The sequence below is a fragment of the Haematobia irritans genome, chromosome 1 (genome assembly GCF_050003625.1).
Source record: "Haematobia irritans isolate KBUSLIRL chromosome 1, ASM5000362v1, whole genome shotgun sequence".
In the NCBI taxonomy this organism is placed as follows: Eukaryota; Metazoa; Arthropoda; class Insecta; order Diptera; family Muscidae; genus Haematobia; species Haematobia irritans.
Window position 1 is genome coordinate 108,227,211 of NC_134397.1, and position 24,445 is coordinate 108,251,655.

Sequence of the window (24,445 nt, forward strand, 5' to 3'; positions counted from 1 at the left end):
CTGATGTGACGGTTGTTGAAAATCTCGATGGTCCTACGGATCCTCCAGATAAATCTTCATCATTGTAAGGCTGCATGTGCTGCCTTAAAAGTTCTCCTGATGAAAGGGGACATAGACATAGTTCTTATTCAAGAACCATATGTTTATAGAAACAAAATATGTGAATTAAGTACTCCGGGGTTCAAACTATTGCAGTATACTGGTAATGATGTAATTCGAGCCTGTATAATTGCTAAAAACGAGCTTAACTTGTTTCTGCTTCCTTCAATGTGCAATGCAGACACTGTCGTTGCCAATTTAGAAATAGCCAAATGCAAATATTGGGTATCTTCGGTCTATATGGGACATGACAGGGAGATGCCTCCATGTGCCGTTAAGACCTTAGTTGAGGAGTCACTGAAAACAAAGACGAAACTCATTATGGGATGCGATGCGAATGCGCATCATAGTATTTGGGGAAGTAGTGATACTAATGCAAGGGGAGAGTCGCTAATAGAGTTTATTTTGCGTACTAATCTGGTAGTTTGCAACAAGGGAGATGCCCCAACCTTTGTCACTAAAAACAGGCAAGAGGTTTTGGACATCACCTTGGCCTCGCAAGAACTGAATGAAATGATATCTGAGTGGCATGTTTTAAGTGAACACAGCTTCTCAGATCATCGCTACATCAGTTTCAAATTTGATGTTCATATCACCAAGACCATATTTTCGCCAAATGTTAGGAAAGCTGACTGGAATAGGTATAGGGAATCGTTCAATATGATGATACCGGAAATAACAGAGACAAATATGAGAAATGTGCAAGACATCGAACACGCAGTGGAGCGGATTACTAAGGCCTTCAACATCTCACTGAAAGCTGCATGCCCTAGAGGAAAGCCAAGGGGGAAACATCGACCACCATGGTGGTCTACGGAATTAAGTAATATGAGGAAATCCTGCAGGAAGCTCTTTAACAAGGCAAAGTCCACCAGAGCCCCTGAGGACTGGGACGCTTACAAGAGGAATCTGAGAGGATACAAGCGAGAACTGAGAAAGGCTCAGCATAACTCTTGGAATGACTACTGCAGCAGTATTGAGAATACGTCCGAGGCTTCAAGACTACGGAAGGTTCTAGCATCCACCAACTCCGCTCCAGGTTTCATTAAAACATCGGAGGGAAATTGGACAACGTCCAGTGAGGAGACGCTGGAGGTACTATTGGACACACATTTTCCTGGAAATCAGACGGTTGAACCATGTACTGGCGGTGCCACAGTTGCTCAGCGGTCGTTTCCTGTCGAGGGAATTGTATCGGAAACTAGAATAAGATGGGCGCTAAATAGCTTTGGACCATTCAAATCCCCCGGTCCTGATGGAATTACTCCGGCGGAGTTACAAGCTGTAACTGACAAAATTATCCCCTGGTTGTCAGTGATATATAAAGGATGTATCAACTTATCATACATCCCAGGAAAGTGGAGGGAAACAAAAGTCGTTTTCATACCTAAAGCGGGAAAAGCCTCTCACTCGAGGGCGAAGGATTTCCGACCAATCAGCTTATCCTCATTCCTACTTAAGACTCTGGAGAGGATGATAGATATTTATCTTAGAACTAGCATCGATTCAAGGTTGTTCTCGAAAGGACAGCATGCATACTCGAAGGGCAGGTCTACTGAGACCGCACTACATGAACTAGTCAGCTTTATTGAAAGCTCACTATCTGTCAAAGAATACACAATCGTGGCGTTTCTAGACATCGAAGGGGCGTTCAATAATGTCCATCCGAGCTCGATATTAAATGGACTGACAACTCTGAATGTTGATCCATGTATACTCAGGCTGTTAGACGAACTGCTAATGAAGAGACGTATTTCAGCCACACTAGGACAAGCAAACATACAAAGGTATGTGAACAGAGGCACTCCCCAAGGAGGAGTTCTATCACCTCTTCTTTGGAATGTTGCTATAAATAGCCTTCTGGTTACTCTAGAAAAAGAAAGGATAAAAGTGGTGGCATACGCAGATGATGTGGCTCTGGCAGTCAGGAGAAAATTCCCATCCACAATCAGAGATATTATTCAGAGGGCCCTCCGGATGACTGAGAAATGGGCGAAAGACAATGGTCTTGGGGTAAATCCTGCAAAGACAGAATTAGTCATGTACTGCAACGATCGCAAAACTCCCACGGTTAGGCCCATTTCCTTAGGGGGTATTGCAATTCCCTTTGGTGAATGTGCAAAATACCTTGGCGTTATTTTGGACAGGAAGCTGAACTTTAAGCTTAATATTGAAGAAAGGGCGAGAAAGGCAACTGTAGCTTTGTACTCGTGCAAAAAGGCAATAGGAAAAAAGTGGGGACTGAAACCAAATATTGTGCATTGGCTATACACGGCAGTGGTTAGACCTATAATGCTATATGGTGTTGTAGTCTGGTGGCCGGCACTTCAGAAACAGTCTTGTTTAGATAAAGTTCAGCGTATGGCGTGTTTGTGTATTTCAGGCGCATTCAGCAAGACAGGAACAAATTCCCTTAATGTCGTGCTGCATCTATTGCCTTTAGACATTTTGGCCAAACAGACAGCTGCAACAACGGCTGTGCGGTTGCGCGAACTATCGCTGTGGTCGGAAAAAGGTTACGGTCACAGTTCTGTCCTCAAAATAATGCCAGATGTGCCTAACGTAGTGGATTACACTTTGGCGAGTCCACTTTTCGACAAGAAGTTTGAGACTCTAATCCCCAACAGTGAGGCGTGGTGCACACAGACCCCGGGGAATAAAGAATATATAGATTTCTACACTGATGGCTCCAAATTGGATGGACAAGTGGGGTTCGGAGTATATTCTAATGATCTGGAACTTCGAATAGCGAAAAGATTGCCTAATCACTGTAGTGTTTTTCAGGCTGAAATATTAGCAATAAGAGAGGTGGCGAATTGGCTGAGAAGTAATGTTCCAAAAAATGTGGGCATTAATATATACTCAGACAGTCAACCTGCAATAAAATCCTTGGACTCTGTGTTCCTCAACTCGAAAACGGCCATCGACTGCCGCAAATCTCTCAATGAGATGGCTGAGCAGTACAATATTCACCTAATATGGGTGCCTGGCCATAGGAACATACCGGGGAACTGCGAAGCAGATGTGTTAGCAAGGCTAGGAACTACCTTACATATTCCAGGGGAACTAGAATTTGTTGGTATGCCCCTAGCTACCTGCAAGCTCATGCTACGTGAGAAGGCTGTTATGATGGCAAATGTTCGATGGGAGAATTGCAAGGGTTGTAACGACACCAAGCAAATATGGCCCCATTTCAACTTAAACCGCACACTAGATATGCTAATGTTCTCGAGACATCAGATATCACTCCTGATATCTGCTATAACGGGTCGCTGCCTGATAGGCGATTTTGCAAAAACTATTGGCGCGAAGTATAATGACTATTGTATGAGCTGTCATGATGCGGAGGAAAAAGAATCAATTAAACACCTCTTGTGTGAGTGTCCTGCATTTTGTGTAAAGCGCAAGCAACTTTTAGGAGCATATAGCTTCAGATTACTGGCGGATCTGGAAAACGTTAACTTAAGCAGTCTGCTACTGTTTTTGGAACAATCTGGTTGGTTCAACAAAGAAAAATAATCAAGAAGGTTCAGCGGTTAAAACTAGAAGTGCTCATATGTAATAGGTACTTTTAGTTAATGTGGTATCACAATGGACTGAATAGTCTAAGTGAGCCTGAATCTTAATCGGGCTGCCACTTTAACCTAACCTAACCTAACCTATTATATGATATTGCATCATTTTTTCCATATTTTCTTATTCTTTAATATTCGTTAGCTAACGGTTCCTTCAAACCAGTTTTGGTTCCTTATGGTAAAGACAAGTTAAAAGCAAAAGTCAAATGTGTGAGAGAGTAATCTCAATGTATCTGTGTGAGAGCTTATCCGAAAGTTCACCGCTCAGCTAACCATGCAAATCACCTATTACAAAAAGTCTCATGTATATTAGGGTAGGCTTACCAAAAAAAAAAAAACAAACGTTGAAAAGAAATAATTTGTTTCAAATCCTAACAAAACTGCTTTGTTGGGAAGTCCTGACGACAAACAAACAGGAGAATATTTGAAAACTTTAGAAATTCGAACAGTTTAGAAAAGTGTGGCACGACCCACGAAAGCCGGGCAAGTATAATATTACCTATGGTTTCAGATCGTTGGCGTGAAACCTTCCAACATATTTTCCACTAAGGTCTTCAATATCATAAAGGGAGTTGCCTACCTTTTTACGAACACGGCACTTCAGAAACTTAGGAGAAAATTTCGCGTTTATTCCCTTCGTAAAACTACTCATGGTATGGTTTTTCCTAAAAACTTCCTGGCCAATTCGGTAGCTAACGGGCTTTGTCCTGGTGTTATATATTTTACTTGCTTTGATATGGGCCTGATCTAAGTTCCTTGATATTCTGTCCCTTAAGGTGGAGAATGAATCTGTCCGGTTAATTATAGTATCATCACACATTAGTCCTAATTTTTCGAATACGGTATAGGATGAGCCATGCAAACACATGTTCTGACCAAACATGGCGTAATACGGCGAACATTGTATTGAACTGTGGTAATCACTTCGGAGGACAGCTAAAATTTGCGGGATGCATCTATCCCAGTTAAGGTGATGCTCCTCCTTCTTCCAATAGAATCGAATCTTTCTCTATTTGACCGCTCCGAAGCGTTGGCTTGTGGAGCATAAAGCCCCGTCCGGACATGGGTGATGCCTAGCTCCGAAAAAAAATGTTGAATATCTGCCGAAGTAACCTGTTTAGCGTTGTCACTGTGTATGAACTGTGGCACGCCGAATGTATTAAATATACAATTCTTGAAGATTTCAATGACGCTCAACGAGGTAGCGGATTTGAGTGGATACAGGAAAATATATTTCGTAAAGTGGTCTAAGACCACCAAGATTTGAGTATTCTTGGATTTTGATGACGGGTATGGACCCAAAAAATCGCAGTACAAGCGTTGCATCGGGCGGACGGTAGAAAATGCGTCTCCCATAGGAGGTCGTAGGCATTGTGTAGGACATTTAATCTCCTTACAATCGTCACAGTGTGCCACAAAGTCTTTCACTTCCTTTGCATAGAAGGCCAATAGTATAGTTGGCAGCATTGCTGGTGAGCGCTTAAAACGGCAGCATTTGTAAGTGATGAAGGCAACCACAGCTTCCATAAATCAGTCTATTCGTCGACTACCCCATGGCGGAACCTGACACGCTTGTAAGTGTTTACCTATCACCTGCAAGTCTGGCAATTTCTCCATTTCCTTCAAAATGGTCTTCCTTAATTCAGAGTATTCGTGACTATTGAATTCAGGTGAATCTATGTCAACCTCCGGAAAACTACGATCAATCTGTAGAGCGTCCACGACGAAGCGAGATAAGGTGTCTGGAACTACGTTTAAGGAGCCCTTTCGATGTTCGATCTTGAAATCGAAACCTTGTAGTTCCAGACTCCAACGGGCGAGGCGGCCATTGATGTCCCTTAAGGACATCAACCATTTTAAGCTGGAATGATCCGTTATTATACGGAATGGCAGACCTTCAATATATGGTCTAAACCGCCTAACGCACACAATGGCAGCCAGACACTCAATCTCTGTCACGGTGTAATTTCTTTGACATCGATTAAGTTTATTCGAAACAAATGCTATGGGTCTTTCTCGGTTTTGGTCGTCTATTTGAAAGAGGACCCCTCCTACACCCACTCGCGAAGCATCGCATTGAATAAAAAATTCTCGAGTGAAATCTGGCTGGGCTAGGACGGGTGCCGATGACAAAGCATGCTTCAATTGATTAAAACACTCCACAGCTTTTGGAGACAAACAAAACTTCCCATTTCCTTTTCTCAAACAATCTGTTAACGAACCTGACAAGTCCGCGAAATTCGACACAAACGTCCTATACCAATTACACATGCCTATGAAACGCCGTATCCGGCGTGGCGACTTGGGCAGCGGAAAATCAACTATTGCAGACACCTTTTCTGGGTCTACTCTTAAACAACCTCTCCCAATACGGTATCCCAGGTACTTGATTTCACTTTGGCAAAACTTGCTCTTAGTGACATTAATGGTCAATTTCGCAATTTTCAAACAATGTGCTACGTCACTGAGCAGGGTCATATGGTCATCAAAGGAGGCACTGCAGACCAAAAGGTCATCCAAGTATATAAACACACGTTCCCTCAGACGTGATGGGATTACCTTATCCATAAGGCGGCTCATCGTCTAAGGGCCGTTACAAAGCCCAAAGGGCATGACACGATACTGGTATAGCGGCCTACCAGGGACCGCGAAGGCCGTTTTCTCCTTTGATGACTCTGACAATGGTATTTGGAAAAATGCGTCTTTTAAGTCGATACCACTAATAAAGTGCGTATCGTTCAATCTGCTTAAAAGACCATTAACGTGCGGAAGAGGATATGAATCCTTCTTTGTGATCAGGTTCAGTTTCCGTGAATCCAAACATAATCGAATCTTTCCGGGCTTCCTTACATTGACAATAGGAAAACACCACGGCGAGTTCGATTCTTCTATAACTCCTAGTTGCAAAAGGCGATCCAATTCGTCATAGACTTCCGCCTGCCTTGGCGGAGACAGCGGGTAATGCTTGCACTTGATGGGCGTAGCATCACCCGTGTCAATATGATGAACCAACATGTTAGTGCAACCTAAACCTGATTTTTCATATGATGGAAACTCTAACATTACGCTCTCCAATTTTAGCCTCTGCTCCGCGGTCAAATCATGGTAAAATACTTCGTCCCTTTCCTGACTCTCAATGTTAAGCGACTCAACAGCTGTTCGGTGCCACCGCGAATTCACGCCAAAAATTGAGCCCCAGATAAGCAACTTGGCTAAGAGACGGAACAATGTAAAAATCGATATCTTTAAAAACTCCCTTATAGAGTACCGGAAGTTTACAATGGCCTAGGACCGGATTTCTGGTACAATCAGCAGTTGATACAAATGACTTAAAAGGTTTAAGTTTAATGTGATTTCTTTCAAGAAAATCCAAATCCAAGTACCTATATATTTGCGCCTGAATCTAGTAGGCCGTATATACTATCCTGGAATATTTTAATGTGAGCAAAAGGCCTTTCGTCTCGCATATCACACAATATCGAAGATTCTATGAGCTTTCGAAATTTTCTTCTTTTGCAAAAACGGATACGGCAATTTAGGACTTTCTTTGAAATATATCGCTTCGAATCAAGGTTGTTAGATGTTGTCTTGCAATGTGAGAATTCTGATATAGAATCGTCTTCCTGAGGAAGACTCATCACTCGGTCATTTACGAACTCGGGGAAGGTCCTCGAGAACGAGTGTCCCTGGTAGCCAACTCGCTCCTCTTCCGGTTTCCCAGGTGATCATTTTTACATGTTGTGGTTTCCTTGTCTGAATCTTCAATAAAATATCGTCATCCGTTTCCAGGGACCCAAATTCCTGTAATAGTGAAAACTTCAAGAGAGCATAAAAGGGATCCACGTTCTGACGCATAAAGTCCCAGTACCAATTTTCGGCTTTATCAGAAAGGAATATTTGGAAATTTGCTAGTAGGTGGTGTTCCGAACAATTTGTTCGACCCTGGAGAGTCTCAATCTTGAACAGGAAATCCGACACATTACCAGAACCATTAAATGTGACCTTCCACTTTTCTAGATCTATCCTATTATGACCGGTTCGGTTCACTGTATCAGTGTTACCCATATTACTTGACGAATTAAAATTGGAAGGAGAGTTATTGTTATGTATATCAGTTTGACTAAGACCTGAAACGGTCTTCCTAATCGCCGCCAACTCTGATCTAAACTCCTCCTGCATGTGTATGGAACGTTGAACTATCGAAATCAAATCCTAATTTTGATTGGTTTCCCTTGAGGAATCCTTTTCCCCTGTATTAGATGGCATTGCAGATTTTCCCTGATCCTCGTTAAAACCGTACAAAATTGTAGTATTACTGAAAGAACTTTCAAAACTATCAGTTTCAGCTGTGACGGGTGAATTACTCCCTAAATCCTGTGGTATTACGCTGTCAATTGTTTCACGCCTAGCTGTTGTATCTAAGTCCTCCAATGAAAAATTAATACGCCTTGCTGAATCTCTATCTACCGCGTTCGATAGTTGGGGGCTGTGTAAATCATCTAATGATACACTATTTGGGGTGCCTATTTTCTTACCTCTTCCTCTAGATCTGTTTAAATTTGGCTTTTCTAGTCCACTTCGCAATTCCATTCCAATTATAACAGACAAGCTATATTATGTTTTCTGACTTCAAATTAGTCTTGAGTTAACAAATTAAATGTCGCGAAAGAAAATATGTGATTCGCAAAAAAAATATTTAGATAGGTTTGTATGATTCAATAATAAAAAAAGAGAATGGTATATATTGTTTTATATTACATTCAGTTGAAAGTCCGGTTAACGCTGAGCTAGTACATACATAAAAAGGGGTTATTTTCAAAACCTGTCAATTCTAATAAGGACTGACCTGATTCCGAAAATGATCACAATGAACTGTTGTTCCGTATCTAAACTAACAAAACTAAAGTCTATTGTGATATACATTTTCCTATATTGTAAAATATTAACCTCTGTGATATCTCTATTGTACTTAAAATTTCCTTAAATCATTCGCGATATGGGTCATCGAAGATAAATTCAATGGACATAGTCTAAATGTATTCAAGAAAAATTCTGCTCATTATAGCGATTCTCTACTGCAGAAGTAATAAAAAAAATCTCATTCATGAAACTGACTAGTAGATTCGCGCTAAATCTCTGTTTGAGCACGGTGGTGATTTACATAGGAAATAAAGCAAAAAATTTTGATTCTACATTCCAATTAATTAATGAATATTTGTAAAATCTCATTTTAATGTAGTATCGTCTCCTAAATTTCTGCAGAATAGCTTAGGGGAAAAATAAATACTATTAGATAGATTAGGAAAAATAAATACTATTAGATAGCCTATGATAATTGTCTATAGCTGGTTTCTGCCCAAAATTTTAGGACAATATAGCCCCACGTTGGGCGCCATTCCATGTTACGATTGCTTCACTTACAGTTCAGGATTTCCGATATTAAGGAAGTCAAAAGGCATGATCACTTTAAAATTGGCTAGCTCTGCCGTGGCGAGGTTACTTGACCCTTACTTACCAATACGTAACATTAGAAAATTCATGCCTCTATAAAGCCACACAAATTTAATATATAGCCTGAGATAAAACAACAAGAAGTTTTATGGGATTTGCAATACTACAGAAATCCAAAATAACCTATTAGTGACCGGTGTAATCGTCACTGGAGTGCACTTATCCCTCCCTAATTAAGTTTGTACACCAATGGTAATCTAAGCACTCTAAATTGAAATGGATTACCCCTAATTTACCACTTTTTACATCATTATCTAGCTCTTACGTTAACCTTCTTTTCACAAATAAAAGGACTTAATAATTCATGTTTTTGGACATTTCATTTATTAATAAAGATTAATACTGGGAACAAAAAAAATGTTTCTATCGTTAGATTTGTAAAGTGAATTTTCTCTTGCAGCTAGTGGTATTGACATGGATATACTAATGAATAAATAAAAGTTTTCTTGTTTCCTTTGTTATGTCATTTAATTTTTAATTCGCTTGATCTTATTTACTTAGTATATGTCACAATCAAGAGAATATTTCTTTAATGCAATCTTTTCAGCAAACTAAATCCAAACCAACTTCTTTTGAATGTGGTACATTATAATCTTAGGTCTACTTGCAATAGTTAATAAGAAATTGAATTTTGGATGATTCCTTCGGGTAAAATCAGCAACTCATTCGGGTAGAAATTGATGAAAGAATCTGGCAACCCTGAATCTTGTTATTCACTAATTTTAGCTGTGGTAATATGATTTGTTCTTCTTCTCTATTTTTCTCAAAGGCAGAGTTATTCGATTGAATACAAATCTCACATTCTCTCTTTTTTTAACGGTTATATTTTTGGCTCTTTTATTAATAAATAATGGTTTATTTTAAGTTGGCCTTTTGCATATGTTAGCATAATTGATTTAAATATGTAATATCAAATTAAAGCTTTAGAATTGCATTAAAATGGTTTTTACAGGCACATTTAACAAATCACATATTTTCTTTTATTCTATTAAGCTTATTTTCAGAATTGAAAATTGTAAACGTTTGTCTTTAAGCCTTTATGTCTTTATACTTGAAATGGATTTTCAGCATATTGATTGTAAAGCGCTTTTAGAATTTTTTGAACAAAGTCGAATTTAACGAAATAAGTCTCCATAGATTTTCTAGGTAATTATTGTTGGTTATAATATTAAGTTAGAATTGTCACTTTCGGGTATTTGTTGTTGTAATTATTATTTAAAATTTCTTGTTAGGAATTGTCACTTTTGGGTATTTGTTGTTGTAGTTATTGTTTAAATTTCTTGTAAGAATTGTCACATTCGGGTATTTATTGTTGTTGAAAAAAAATTGTCCAATTCTGTTTGACCAATGGGGGTTCATTGCATTGGTTAATACCATTGTTTCATATTTTCACATATTGACCTTTTTTTTGATGCGTAAACTAAATAGTCATGCGTCCCGTTCGGTTTTCTAATTCTTTCTTCCATTGGTGTCAACTTTTCTATGAACATACAAATCAAGGAGCAGTTTATTTTTTTGTTTGTTTTGTGGTTGGACAACCAATAACAACCGAGCGCATAATTAAAATATTTGTATTACACTTAGCAGGAATTAAGTACAGTATATCCTTTAATTTATTTTATTTTCTCTCGGCAACTGTGACAACGATCCTAATTATTCAAACTCCGCTTAACAACTGGCTGATTGTCTTTTGCTTGTCTATGACCAACCTATTATATGATATTGCATCATTTTTTTCATATTTTCTTATTCTTTAATATTCGTTAGCTAACGGTTCCTTCAAACCAGTTTTGGTTCCTTATGGTAAAGACAAGTTAAAAGCAAAAGTCAAATGTGTGAGAGAGTAATCTCAATGTATCTGTGTGAGAGCTTATCCGAAAGTTCACCGCTCAGCTAACCATGCAATTACAAAAAGTCTCAGGTATATTAGGGTAGGCTTACCAAAAAAAACAAACGTTGAAAAGAAATAATTTGTTTCAAATCCTAACACTAGTGTTAACAAAGACCACACGAAAATTCATATTTGGATATAAAGAAACAGGACCACTTCGGTATTAGGGAGATAACACAAAGGGGGGCAAAAGAAAGCAGCTGATTTTTATCAATTTGGAATCTTGAAATATTAACTAATAAACCACAAAAAATCCCATTGGAGACTTCAGGGGGAACACAACTAAAACTCTACATAAAATTTACATATACGAACGAACGAACACGAAACAATGAGACTGACAAAAATTGATTTTATAACAAATTTAAAACAAGTTTTATACATTTGTTATTTTAAAATATAGTTAATACCATTTAGTTCAATATTCATTTGGACTTATTTCGATATATTTTTTCTTTCTTTTGTTTTATTTATTTAAAAGTGCACTTAATTTTATACTTTTTCACACTTCAAAAACCAACTGCTTACTTGCTCTCTCTTTTGTAAAACCTTGTTTGCATAAGAAACAGTGATGCCACACTTTTTGAAAAATTTCTAACTTTGATTTTTTATTTTTGGCCAAAGGGATCGACCACTGTGCGGCGGCTTCATTGTCTGATCAGGAGTGATATCTGACGCCTTGAGAACACTAGCATATCTAGTGTGCGGTTTAAGTTTAAATGGGGCCATATTTGCATGGTGTCGTTACAACCCTTGCAATTCTCCCATCGAACATTTGCCATCATAACAGCCTTCTCACGCAGTAAGAGCTTGCAGGTAGCCAGAGGTATACCAACAGATTCTAGTTCCCCTGGAATATGTAAGGTAGTTCCTAGCATTGCTAACTCATTCGCTTCGCAGTTCCCCGGTATGTTCCTATGGCCAGGACCATATTAGGTGAATATTGTACGGCTCAGCCATCTCGTTGAGGGATTTGCGGCAGTCGATGGCCGTTTTTGAGTTAATGAACACAGAATCCACGGATTTTATTACAGGTTGGCTGTCTGAGTATATATTAATGCCAACATTTTTTGGAACATTAGTTTTCAACTTTTCGCTATTCGAAGTTCCAGGTCTTTAGAATATACCCATTTGTCCATCCAATTTGGAGCCATCAGTGAGAAATCTACATAACATTTATTCCCTGGGGTCTGTGAGCACCATGCCTCACTGCTGGGAATTAGAGTTTAAAACTTTTTCTCGAAAAGTGGTTTCGCCAGAGTGTAATCCACTAGGGTTTTTTTGAGAACCGAACTGTGACCGTAACTTTTTTTCGACCACAGCGATAGTTCGCGCATCCGCACATCCGTCTAGCAGCTGACTGTTTGGCCAAAATATCTAAAGGCAATATATGGAGCATGACATTAAGTGAATCTATTCCTGTCTTACTGAATGCGCGGAGTCGAGTCAATTTTGCTCGACTCCAGCATTTCTTATTAGCCTCGACTCCGACTCCGGAGTCGACTCCAGGTGGTGTACCTAAATCTCATTTTAACAGTATTCCAATTGTAATTTTAAGGTGTAGTGTTCCAAAAATAGACCGATATAAGCATTCTATTTTGCCATATGTGTTTAACATATATGTCCTAAAGAACCCTAATTTTAAATTTTGATACGACTCGACCACAAATCTCAGCATTTTAGGGATGTAAAGAACTCTACATTTTAATAAATTAAAATACGACACAATACTATATAGAGACCACATCAATATATGTGTATATAACAAGAATCTCCAGAATATGTATTTATAAAAACAAAAAATAATTAGGCTTCCAGATGTTTAAGAAGTAAAATCCTGGTATTAACCTATATAGGCATTTTATAAAAAATAAAAACAGATTACAGGAATAACTGGACAGTTACGAATATTGTTTCTATAGAAATAAAATGGTGATATATCGATTTATAAATGGTCTATCAGTTATGGACATTAATTTAGTGTAAAGAATTTCGAGTGGCTTTGATGAAACAAACATTCTCCCAAAAGACCGGCTAAGATGGCACGTTGGCAAAGGTTTAATTTAAAATTACAGTTTCCAAGGACATCGGGTGTATATGGAGTAATTATCTCCATATACAAAATCTGGGCCGACGGGAAATTTCCGCATTTATATATGGATCTCAAATAAATCTAAATTCAAAATTTCTGACAAATCTTATGAAAATTTTAGACTGGGAAAAACTTCTTAAAACAAATTGGAAGATGGGTTTATATGTAGGTGCTATGTCACAAAATTGTGCAGTATGACCCATCTTCGAACTCAACATGCCTGCCAAAAAAATTTAGAACGTTAGGTTCTACTGCTATATTACCCCACGATTGAACCTTTATCAAGAGTACATATGGGGTCATCGATATTTTAATATGTTCAAAATGGACAATGCAATTGATTAATTCAGCCCATATTCTAGTAAAACCTACTTTTTATATCACCATGAAATTTCACCATATAAATAATGATCTGAACTCCATTAATTCGTTTTTCGTTGTTCGATAAAAACCCTAATGGAATCTAATTTGTCGAAGTATTTCTTTAGTTACAAAGATAGGAAGTGTTTTTCAAAGTTTGTTTCGCCGGATTCGGAGTCGAGCAAAATTTCTACGACTCCGGCTTCGACTCCAGCAAAACTTCAGACTCCGACTCCACAGCCCTGATAGCCAATGCACAATTTTTGATTTTAGTGCCCTCTTTTTTCCTATTGCCTTTTTGCACGAGTACAAAGCTACCATGACTTTTCTCGCCCTCTCTTCAATATTAAGCTTAAAGTTCAGTTTCCTGTCCAAAATAACGCCAAGGTATTTTGGACAGGGTTTAACCGTGGGATATGGGTTTAACCGTGGGAATTTTGCGATACATGACTAGTTCTGTCTTTGCAGGATTTACCCCAAGATCATTCTCTCTCGCCCATTTCCCAGTAATCCGGAGGGCTCTATGTATGACATCTCTAATTGTGGATGGGAATTTTCCCCTTACTGCTAGAGAAACATCATCATATGCCACCACTTTTATTCTTTCTTTTTCTAGGGGAATCAGCAGGTTGTTTATAGCAACATTCCAAAGAAGAGGTGATAGAACTCCTCCTGTGTATGTTTGCTTGTCCTAGTGTGGCTGAAATATGTCATTAGAAGTTGGTCTAACAGCCTAAGTATTCCTTGGTCAACATTCAGAATTGTCAATCCATTTAATATCGAACTCGGATGGACGTTGGCTTCGATGTCTAGAAAAGTCACAATTGTGTATTCATTGACAGATAGTGAGCTTCTAATAAACCGGACTAGTTCATGCAATGCGGTCTCAGTAGACCTGCCCATCGAATAAGCATATTGTCGTTTCGAGAACAATCTTGAATCGATGCTAGTTCTATGATAAATGTCTATCATCCTCTCCAGAGCCTTAAGAAGGAATGAGGATAAGTGAAAGGCTTTTTCCCGCTTTAGATATAAAAAAAATTGTTTCCCTCCACTTTCCTGGAATATATGCTAAGTTGATACATCCTTTATATATCGTCGACAACCAAGGGATAATTCTGTCAGTCACTGCTTGTAACCCCCTCGGAGTAATTCCATCAGGTCCGGGGGATTTGAATAGTCCAAAACTATTTAAAGTTCATTTTATTCTAGATTCCGATACAATTTCCTCGATAGTAAAAATGAACGCTGAGCCTCTGTTGCCCCGCCAGAACATGATTCAACCGTCTGATTTCCAGGAAAATGTGTGTTCAAAAGCACCTCCAACGTCTCCTCACTGGACGTTGTCCAATTGACCTCCGATGTTTCTATGAAACCTGGAGCGGAGTTAGTGGATCTAGTACCTTCCGTAGTCTGGAAGCCTCGGACGTATTCTCAATACTGCTACAGTAATCATTTCAAAAGTTATGCTGAACCCTTCTCAGTTTTCGTTTATATCCTCTCAGATTCTTGTAAGTGTTCCAATCCTCCGGAGCTCTATTGGACATTGCTTTGTTAAAGAGCTTCCTGCAGAATTTCCTCATACTACTTAACTCCGTAGATCACCATGGCGGTCGATTTATATAAGCGACTCTCCCTTTGCATTAGTATCACTACTTCCCCCAATACTATGTTGTGCATTTGCAACACATCCCATAATGGGTTGTCTTTTTTCAAGTGGCTTATCAACCAAGGTCTTAACGGTACACGGAAGCATCTTTTTATCACGGCTTATGTAGACCGAAGATACCCAAGGTTTGGTTAGGTTAGGTGGCAGCCCGATGTATCAGGCTCACTTAGACTATTCAGTCCATTGTAATACCACATTGGTGAACTTCTCTCTTATCACTGAGTGCTGCCCGATTCCATGTTAAGCTCAATGACATGGGACCTCCTTTATATAGCCGAGTCCGAAAGGCGTTACACATTGCAGTGAAACCACTTAGAGAAGCTTTGAAACCATCAGAAATGTCGCCAGCATTACTGAGGTGGGATAATCCACCGCTGAAAAACTTGTTGGTATTCGGTCGAAGCAGGAATCGAACCCACGACCGTGTGTATGCAAGGCGGGCATGCTAACCATTGCACCACGGTGGCTCCCAATACCCAAGAAGATACCCAATATTTGCATTTGGCCATATCTAGACTGGCTACGACAGTGCCTGCATTGCTCAATGAAGGAACAATAAATAAGTTTAGTTCGTTTTTTGGCAATTATACATCCTCGATTTATATCTTTACCGGTATTATGCAACAATTTAAACCCGGAGTTCTTAATTCACAACTCTTGTTATTATATACATATGGTTCTTGAATAAGAACTATATCTATGTCTCCTTTCATCAGTGTTTCGTGGAATATATGCTAAGTACGGACGTGTTTTTATAACCGCTGTCATTGTTTGTTAATATCTTTGGAAAAACATTCTTCCGAAAGTTATATAAAAAGACTTTAAACTTCTTGGTGCATTTGATTGTGTAGTAACATCTGTCTACTTTTGTGTTGCAGTGTTGATATATCGAAAAACATTTTACATATTCATGAACTCTACTTGCAAATTTCGTTTTGTTTTATGCTCAATTTCTCTCTGACTTTGTTATTGTAATACAACGAATCATTTCTACAGATATACTCGGTATCTTGTTAAGTCTTCTTCGCTGTCATCAATGTTTGTTTGCTGTGATGAAGCGTTTAATCAGCTGTACATCTAAGCTTTTAATTTTTGATTGGTGTCTTGGATAAGTGATACTCACCTCTTACATAAAACTCGTATTCACCTCGAGTGAGGTTTGTAAACTAGCTAAGCTTTTACTGTTCAACACAGCACTGTTACTCACCTCAAGTAAGGTTCTTGAACAAGGTACGCTTTCAAATTTTTGGTGTCTGTCCTGGCTACTTAATTCACCTCTCAACTCACCTAATTCAACCCCAATAGGAATTGAGCTTACGTTCTTTTTCAAAATGTGTTAAACAACTGTTTTAACACAATTGAGGCAAACGATCTTTGTTCCCGTTTGGAGGATGGCAACTCATCCAGCGATCGTTCCTTTTTTCCAGCTTCAAGAATTCCTTGAGCCCATTTTAAGGAATCGCTTTGCTTAGCCGACAACGTGCTTGGGCCGACTGATTGACTGAAATTTTGTTTGCATTTTATTATATATTTTTTTGTTCATTTCACGTGTGCTCCTTTGAATTATAATCCAAAATAATTATTTTCTGTCCGTTGAAGTGATAGCATTTTTTGAGTTGCTGACAGAATTTTAAAAATGAACACTCTGTGCAGTCAAAATGAAGGCAAATTATTTATTTATTTTTTTTTTCAGAAGAGAAAACACCATTAAATGAATATATTTATTTATTTCCATTTATTTAAGCAACTTCAAGCCTTTAAATGGCCGATTTAGTGAATTTAGTAAAAATCGAATCGGATTTTGTATAACCACGGTCGGAAGTGACGTAAAGGTGGGCATTCGGTTTGTTCGTGTGCTCTAGGAACCAAAAATTAAAAAAAAACCGTGGGTCACATCGGTCCATCTTACTTTTGTAAAATGCTACCAGCGGCCTAAAAATGCAGAAGAACTCAAAAGAACAAACAGGGCGCTTTTTAGGAGCATTGCAACACTCTCGCTTGTCATTTGAAAATGCCCCGAATTTTCCTTTATGCGTAGCATAAATTTCACAACAGAATTCATAACGTTTTAGAACTACCTTTTTTTACAAAAGCACATTAAAGGACACTTAAAATATTAGTTAAGTTATTGAGTACATACCTTTCGATTTCTTTTTATCGTCGTCCTCTTCATCAGCGGCACCCAACAGGGTAAATATTATTCCAGCTTGTGAATTAACACCCACAGCTGTGACAAGCATTTTACCACTACCCTCCATAACATGAGTGCCAGACAAGACCATGGGATCCCTATCGATACCTTTCTTAACATGATCCGATTCGCCAGTTAGGGATGATTCATCGATCTATAAAGTGAAAATATGAAAAACTTTAGATAAGATCTTTATCGCCTATTTTACTGAGGGGTAAACTCACCTTCAAGTCGTTACTTTGTATGAGTATTCCGTCGGCTGGCAAAAGATCACCGTATTTTATTTGAGCAATATCGCCAACAACAATATCGCCTACACTAATTTGACAGACTTCGCCGCCTCGTATTATTGAAAATTTATGTTCGCCTTCTATGCGACTTTGTAAACCACGAAATTGACGTTCTTTAGAGTAATCATTAAAAGCGGTAACCAGTACAACAACTATAACAGAAACTAATATGGCAAAACCTTCTATCCAACCATAATGATCATCCTCTTCTTCCAAGACAGCTTAAATAAAAAACGTTAAAATATGAAGCCGTAGTTCAATTTTTTCTCTTTTATTACAGCCCTAATTTGGACACTTGGGAATATAAATTAAACATTGCATTTAAAACTTTAGTGTTGTTTTTAACTTACGAGCATCATCGTCGGTTGGTTGATAAAATGATAGACCAAGAGAAACTAGGGCAGCTACTTCTAATATAATAAGGGTTACATCTTGTAGTGCTTCCCAGACTAGTGTTAAAAATGTTTTAGGTGGCTTCGGAGGTATGGTATTTGAACCAAATGTCTCCCGCCTATGTCTTTCATCATTGATTGATCCACTTATTCCTTAAAAACGAAATCATGAAGTATTTTTTTTTTTTATCGTAATGGGGAATTGATTGATAAAATACATTACCATCATTTGGGTTGGTATAAAGCTTATTGCAAATCTCAACGACGCCTCCCATTTCCTGTAATCTAGTAACTCCCTCATGTCCTCTGTGCTCCATGAGTTCGCGTAGCTGTTTAAGAGATATCCCATATTGCGCCGGTCTTCCATCAATAGTGGCCATTTGTTAATACTTAAAATTTTTACATTAAATTAATACTATCGGTTTATTTAATTTCCCTGTGGAAATTTTATGTATTCTTTTATTCGAAACGATATGAAGTCAGCGCTTTTTTTGATGTGGCAGACCGTCTAAAAATAAAGATAAAATATATTTTATGTAAAAACAATAAACTATTATAAATGTTCTATAAACATCATACTTAAATTTTCCCTTATCTATGAAATTCTTTCGGACGAAAAACCAGCCTGCGTTGTATTAGTTATCTAAATATGCGGATATCACCCAGATTTTCCCAATGAAACGACGAACGTTTTCTTAAACGTTATAGTTCATAGTTTATTATTCATTAAATTACGATGGCAATGGGAATATGAATATTTGGTAATTTTAACAATGTTTCATTTAACACTAAACTAGTTGAAACGACCGTACACGATTCCTCTATCGACTCTTGTTAACAACTAACTCCTTGTCTTCTTTTACAAATTCATCAAACTCTAACCAACCGTGAGAGGAGGCTGGAAAGGAACCGTTACAATGAGTATAACTATTTGTGCATATATATGTGTAAGTCAGTGAGATGGTTTGTCTACCTATTCGCTGTTCTCTTTGTTGTTGTAAAGTGTCATACCTCCGATCGACACCCTACATTCGGCCCTCCTGACGTTGCTTCGCTCCCGAAGCCGAACACCATGGCTTCATATATTCTAATACGGTATGGCATCGTCTCGTACCTTCACCTTCTCCGACCTTCTCCACTTCATATCTATCATGGTTCAACTTTGATGTGGTCTTATATGGACCAAGGAATTTCGGTCGCAACTTCCTGTTCCATACTGGGCTCGCTTAATGGCTACCAGGTCTCCACCTTTATATTCACGACCAGGAATACGATTCTTGTCAAACCCCTTTTTATTCTCGGCTTGAACTTCTAAAATCTTCCGTCTAGCTTCATTCTGAATTTCAACTCGTTCTTGTTGCAATTCTTCCAAGGATAATTCTTCCAGCATTCTCTGAATCTCATGATCGTTCTTCGTTCTCATGTTGACTCCAGTTAAAATCTTGAATGGGGTATTTCCAGTGCTTCGTGATGGGGTATTATTAACAATTTGTTGTACACGTTCCACATAACGATACCATAAATCAGGTTTCTCTGCACACATTTTGGCTAACATGGGCACAATTATTCTGTTCATGCGCTCCACTTGACCGTTACCTCTTGGAACCCCCGTCGCAATAAGTAGATGTTGGATATGTTCTTGCTCACAGTACTCTCTAAACTGGTTAGATGTAAAAGCACTACCCCTATCAGAAATAATTCTCTGTGGGTTTCCAAAAATAAAAGATTGTTTTTGTAGCCTCTCTACCGCAGCGAAGTGGTACTTTTTGTTGGATAAAGCCAGACAAGTTTGGAAAATGCGTCAACTACGACCAATATGTGATTGTAGCTCTTCTTCGTCGTCTCTAAGGGTCCAACATGGTCGATGTGATACGTCACCAGCGGGTTTTTTCCGATTTATCGATCGGTTGAAGCAACCCCTCTTTCTTGCCCAACTTAGCATCGGTGATGATGCACTCGATACAATTTTTCACGATAGAACCCGCTTTTGTTTCCAGCTTCGGAATAAAAAACTCTTTTTCTACAACATCCATCGTCTTCTTTACAGAAAAATGGCCCTGGCGATGAGCTATTTCAATAATCTCCTTTTCCATACTCTCTGCTGCTTCGCCACATCCGTGTAGAGTACTCCATATTTCATGAAATAATCTTCATAATCGCTTTCCTCTAACATTTTTCTTACGGCTCTAACCCAATCATCACACTCTTGGGCTTTTTGAATGCGATGTTGTAGTGTATCATTTATTATCAAACAAGCAAATCGGCTCAGTGCATCCACATGCCTCATTTTGGTTCCAGCACGATGTTCAATAGTATAATCGAACTCTTGTAAAAACATCGCCCATCTTGAATTGCGAACTGGTACATCCTCTTTTTCCATAGTCATTGCCACAGCATTACAATCTGTCACAATTTTTATTCTGACCCCTAAAACATACACGCGCCACTCTTTGAGAGCTTCAATGATGGCCAATACCTCCAACTCATAAGAATGATATTTTTCCTCATATGCTGTTGTTTTGCGGCTCATGAATTCAACAGGGTGCAAACACTGGTCCTCCGAATCTCTCTGCAAAAGCACACCACCATAGCCGTACTTGCTAGCATCTGTATGTATTTCCGTTTCTGGGTTGTATAGTCGCAATACAGAATCATTGGATAACGCCATTTTCAACTGTTCAACGGCTAACAACTCTTTATCCCCCATTTTGAACGCAGAATTTTCAAACTGACCGCTAGGGGTCACGAAAGATGTATACTTCTTAGATTCTTCCGCTACGGGTACATGGAAGAAACCATTTTTTAAGTCGATTGTTGTATACACCTTTGCTTCCTGTAGTCTCTGTACAACATCGTCAATTGCCGCAGTTGGAAAATTATCACGCACAATTTTCTGATTTATACGCCGATAATCGCAGCAAAGTCTCTTCGACCCATCCTTTTTTGACACCAAAACAACTGGCGAGCAATACTCTGAACAACTGGGTCTAATAATACCCTCTTTTAACCATTCTTGGATTTGGCTGTCAATTAGTTGCTGCTCTACATATGGAACTCTTCTCGGACGACTAGCTACTGGAAACTCATCCATTAAAACTATTTTCATTTCCACCGGGAATTTTTCAGGCTTCTGTGGTTTATAATGGAAAATTGAACTCTGAATTTCCTTTTTCAACTCCGGTACCAAATGACTCAAATCGGGATCTCTATCGGTATCTTTCTCATATGACATCGAATTAACTATAGATCGAAATTCAACGCCAAGCTCGGTAAATGAATTGACGTTCAAATCTCGAGATGGGTTCGCCTCACTCTCTTTGGTTGCTATTTCCGTCAAATCGGTGTCTTGAGTATTCTCCATATCAACTGGTAAAATACTTCGCTCGTATGTACTAACAGCCTCTACTTTACCTCTAAACCGAGCGCTTTTTGAATCAATAATCAAATCTATATTATGCAAAACGTCATTATATCGTACAATATATCACTTTCCTTGACTATATAGAAAACTATATCCAGTCTCTCTGCATCCAATTTCACCAATGTCTTAACAAACCCTAACGTGGTAATATTTCTACCACCTATACCACTAAGTATTCTCTTCTCAGGCTCAACATCAACATCACACAGGTTCAGTAGAGTATCGTATCGCAAAAGGCTGAGATCACTGCCTGTATCTATCAATGCCGATACACTCTTCCCGTAGGTTAGGTTAGGTTAGGTTAAAGTGGCAGCCCGATTAAATTTCAGGCTCACTTAGACTATTCAGTCCATTGTGATACCACATTTAACTAAAAGTACCTATTACATATGGGCACTTCTAGTCTTAACCACTGAACCTTCTCTATTATTTACTTTTGTGGAACCAACCAGATTGCTCCAAAAACATTAACAAACTGCTTAAGTTAACGTTTTCCAGGTCAGTCAGTAATCTAAAGCTATATGCTCCTAAAATTCGCTTACGCCTTACACAAAACGCAGGACACTCACACAGGAGGTGTTTAATTGATTCCTTTTCCTCCGCATCATGACAGCTTATACAATAGTCATTATACTTCGCACCTATAGTTTTTGCAAATTCGCCTATCAGGCAGCGACCCGTTATAGCAGATATCAGGAGTGCTATCTGACGCCTTGAGAACACTAGCATATCTAGTGTGCGGTTTAAGTTTAAATGGGGCCATATTTGCTTGGTGTCGCTACAACCCTTGCAATTTTCCCATCGAACATTGGCCATCTTAACAGCCCTCTCACGCAGTAAGAGCTTGCAGGTGGCCAGAGGCATACCAACAGATTCTAGTTCCCCTGGAATATGTAAGGTAGTTCCTAGCCTTGCTAACACATCTGCTTCACAGTTCCCCGGTATGTTCCTATGACCAGGCACCCATATTAGGTGAATATTGTACTGCTCAGCCATCTCGTTGAGAGATTTGCGGCAGTCTATGGCCGTTTTTGAGTTAAGGAACACATAGTCCAAGGATTTTATTGCAGGTTGACTGTCTGAGTATATATTAATGCCCACATTTTTTGGAACATTACTTCTCAGCCAATTCACCACCTCTCTTATTGCCAATATTTCAGCCTGAAAAACACTACGGTGATTAGGTAATCTTTTCGCTATTCGAATTTCCAGATCTTTAGAATATACTCCGAACCCCACTTGTCCATTCAATTTGGAGCCATCAGTATAGAAATCTATATATCTTTTATTCCCTAGGGTCTGTGTACACCACGCCTCACTGTTGGGAATTAGAGTTTCAAACTTTTTGTCGAAAAGTGGTTTAGCCAGGGTGTAATCCACTACGTTAGGCACATCTGGCATTACTTTGAGTACCGAACTATGACCGTACATTTTTTCCGACCACAGCGATAGCTCGCGCAACCGCACAGCCGTTGTTGCAGCTGACTGTTTGGCCAAAATGTCTAAAGGCAATAGATGTAGCATGACATTAAGGGAGTCTGTTCCTGTCTTACTAAATGCGCCTGAGATACATAAGCTCGCCATACGCTGAACTTTATCTAAACAAGTCGGTTTCTGAAGTGCCGGCCACCAGACTACAACACCATATAGCATTATAGGTCTAACCACTGCCGTGTATAGCCAATGCACAATTTTTGGTCTTAGTCCCCACTTTTTCCCTATTGCCTTTTTGCACGAGTACAAAGCTACCGTGGCTTTTCTCGCCCTCTCTTCAATATTAAGCCTAAAATTCAGCTTCCTGTCCAAAATAACGCCAAGGTATTTTGCACACTCACCAAAGGGAATTTCAGTACCCCCCTAAGGAAATGGGCCTAACCGTGGGAGTTTTGCGATCTTTGCAGTACATGACTATTTCTGTCTTTGCTGGATTTACACCAAGACCATTATCTTTCGCCCATTTCTCAGTCATCCGGAGAGCTCTCTGTATAATATCTCTGATTGTGGATGGGAATTTTCCCCTGACTGCCAGCGCCACATCATCTGCGTATGCCACCACTTTTATCCTTTCTTTTTCTAGCGAAACCAGAAGGTTGTTTATAGCAACATTCCAAAGAAGAGGTGATAGAACTCCTCCTTGGGGAGTGCCCCTGTTCACATACCTTTGTATGTTTGCTTGCCCTAGTGTGGCTGAAATATGTCTCTTTATTAGAAGTTCGTCTAACAGCCTAAGTATACCTGGATCAACATTCAGAGTTGTAATGTCCATCCGAGCTCGGATGGACATTATTGAACGCCCCTTCGATGTCTAGAAACGCCACGATTGTGTATTCTTTGACAGATAGTGAGCTTTCAATAAAGCTGACCAGTTCATGCAATGCGGTCTCAGTAGACCTGCCCTTCGAGTATGCATGCTGTCGTTTCGAGAGCAAACTTGAATCCACGCTAGTTCTAAGATACATGTCTATCATCCTCTCCAGGGTCTTAAGTAGGAATGAGGATAAGCTGATTGGTCGGAAATCCTTCGCACTCGAGTGAGAGGCTTTTCCTGCTTTAGGTATGAAGACAACTTTTGTTTCCCTCCACTTTTCTGGAATATATGCAAAGTTTATACATCGTTTATATATCACCGTCAACCAGGGGATAATTCTTTCAGCCACTGCCTGTAACTCCGCCGGAGTAATTCCATCAGGTCCGGGGGATTTGAATGGTCCAAAGCTATTTAAAGCCCATTTTATTCTAGATTCCGACACAATTTCCTCGATAGGAAATGATCGCTGAGCCTCTGTTACACCGCCGGAACATGGTTCAACCGTCTGATTTCCAGGGAAGTGTGTGTCCAAAAGTACCTCCAACGTCTCCTCACTGCACAGAAAAAAATATCACCAGAATATTTCCAATTAAAAAGTTAATTGAAGTTGAATGTTTTTTCAATTAATAAATTAATTGATACAATT

At 39.0% G+C, this 24,445-nt stretch overlaps 1 protein-coding gene and 1 long non-coding RNA gene across 2 annotated transcripts in view; one reads left to right on the top strand and one right to left on the bottom strand.

The window, feature by feature from the left end:
* LOC142221631 (plasma membrane calcium-transporting ATPase 1-like) overlaps positions 1-24,445 on the bottom strand; it is a 192,434-nt gene that overhangs the window by 84,315 nt on the left and 83,674 nt on the right. Inside the window, exons 2-5 of the mRNA XM_075291385.1 lie at positions 18,294-18,578; positions 18,029-18,223; positions 17,613-17,899; positions 17,338-17,542 (exon numbers count right to left, since the gene is read on the bottom strand). Of these exons, the coding sequence (XP_075147500.1) occupies positions 17,338-17,542; positions 17,613-17,899; positions 18,029-18,223; positions 18,294-18,450 (844 nt within the window). The 5' untranslated portion in view covers positions 18,451-18,578. The remainder of the gene's footprint in view (positions 1-17,337; positions 17,543-17,612; positions 17,900-18,028; positions 18,224-18,293; positions 18,579-24,445) is intronic.
* LOC142221634 (uncharacterized) overlaps positions 1-24,445 on the top strand; it is a 177,006-nt gene that overhangs the window by 32,117 nt on the left and 120,444 nt on the right. The window lies entirely within an intron of this gene.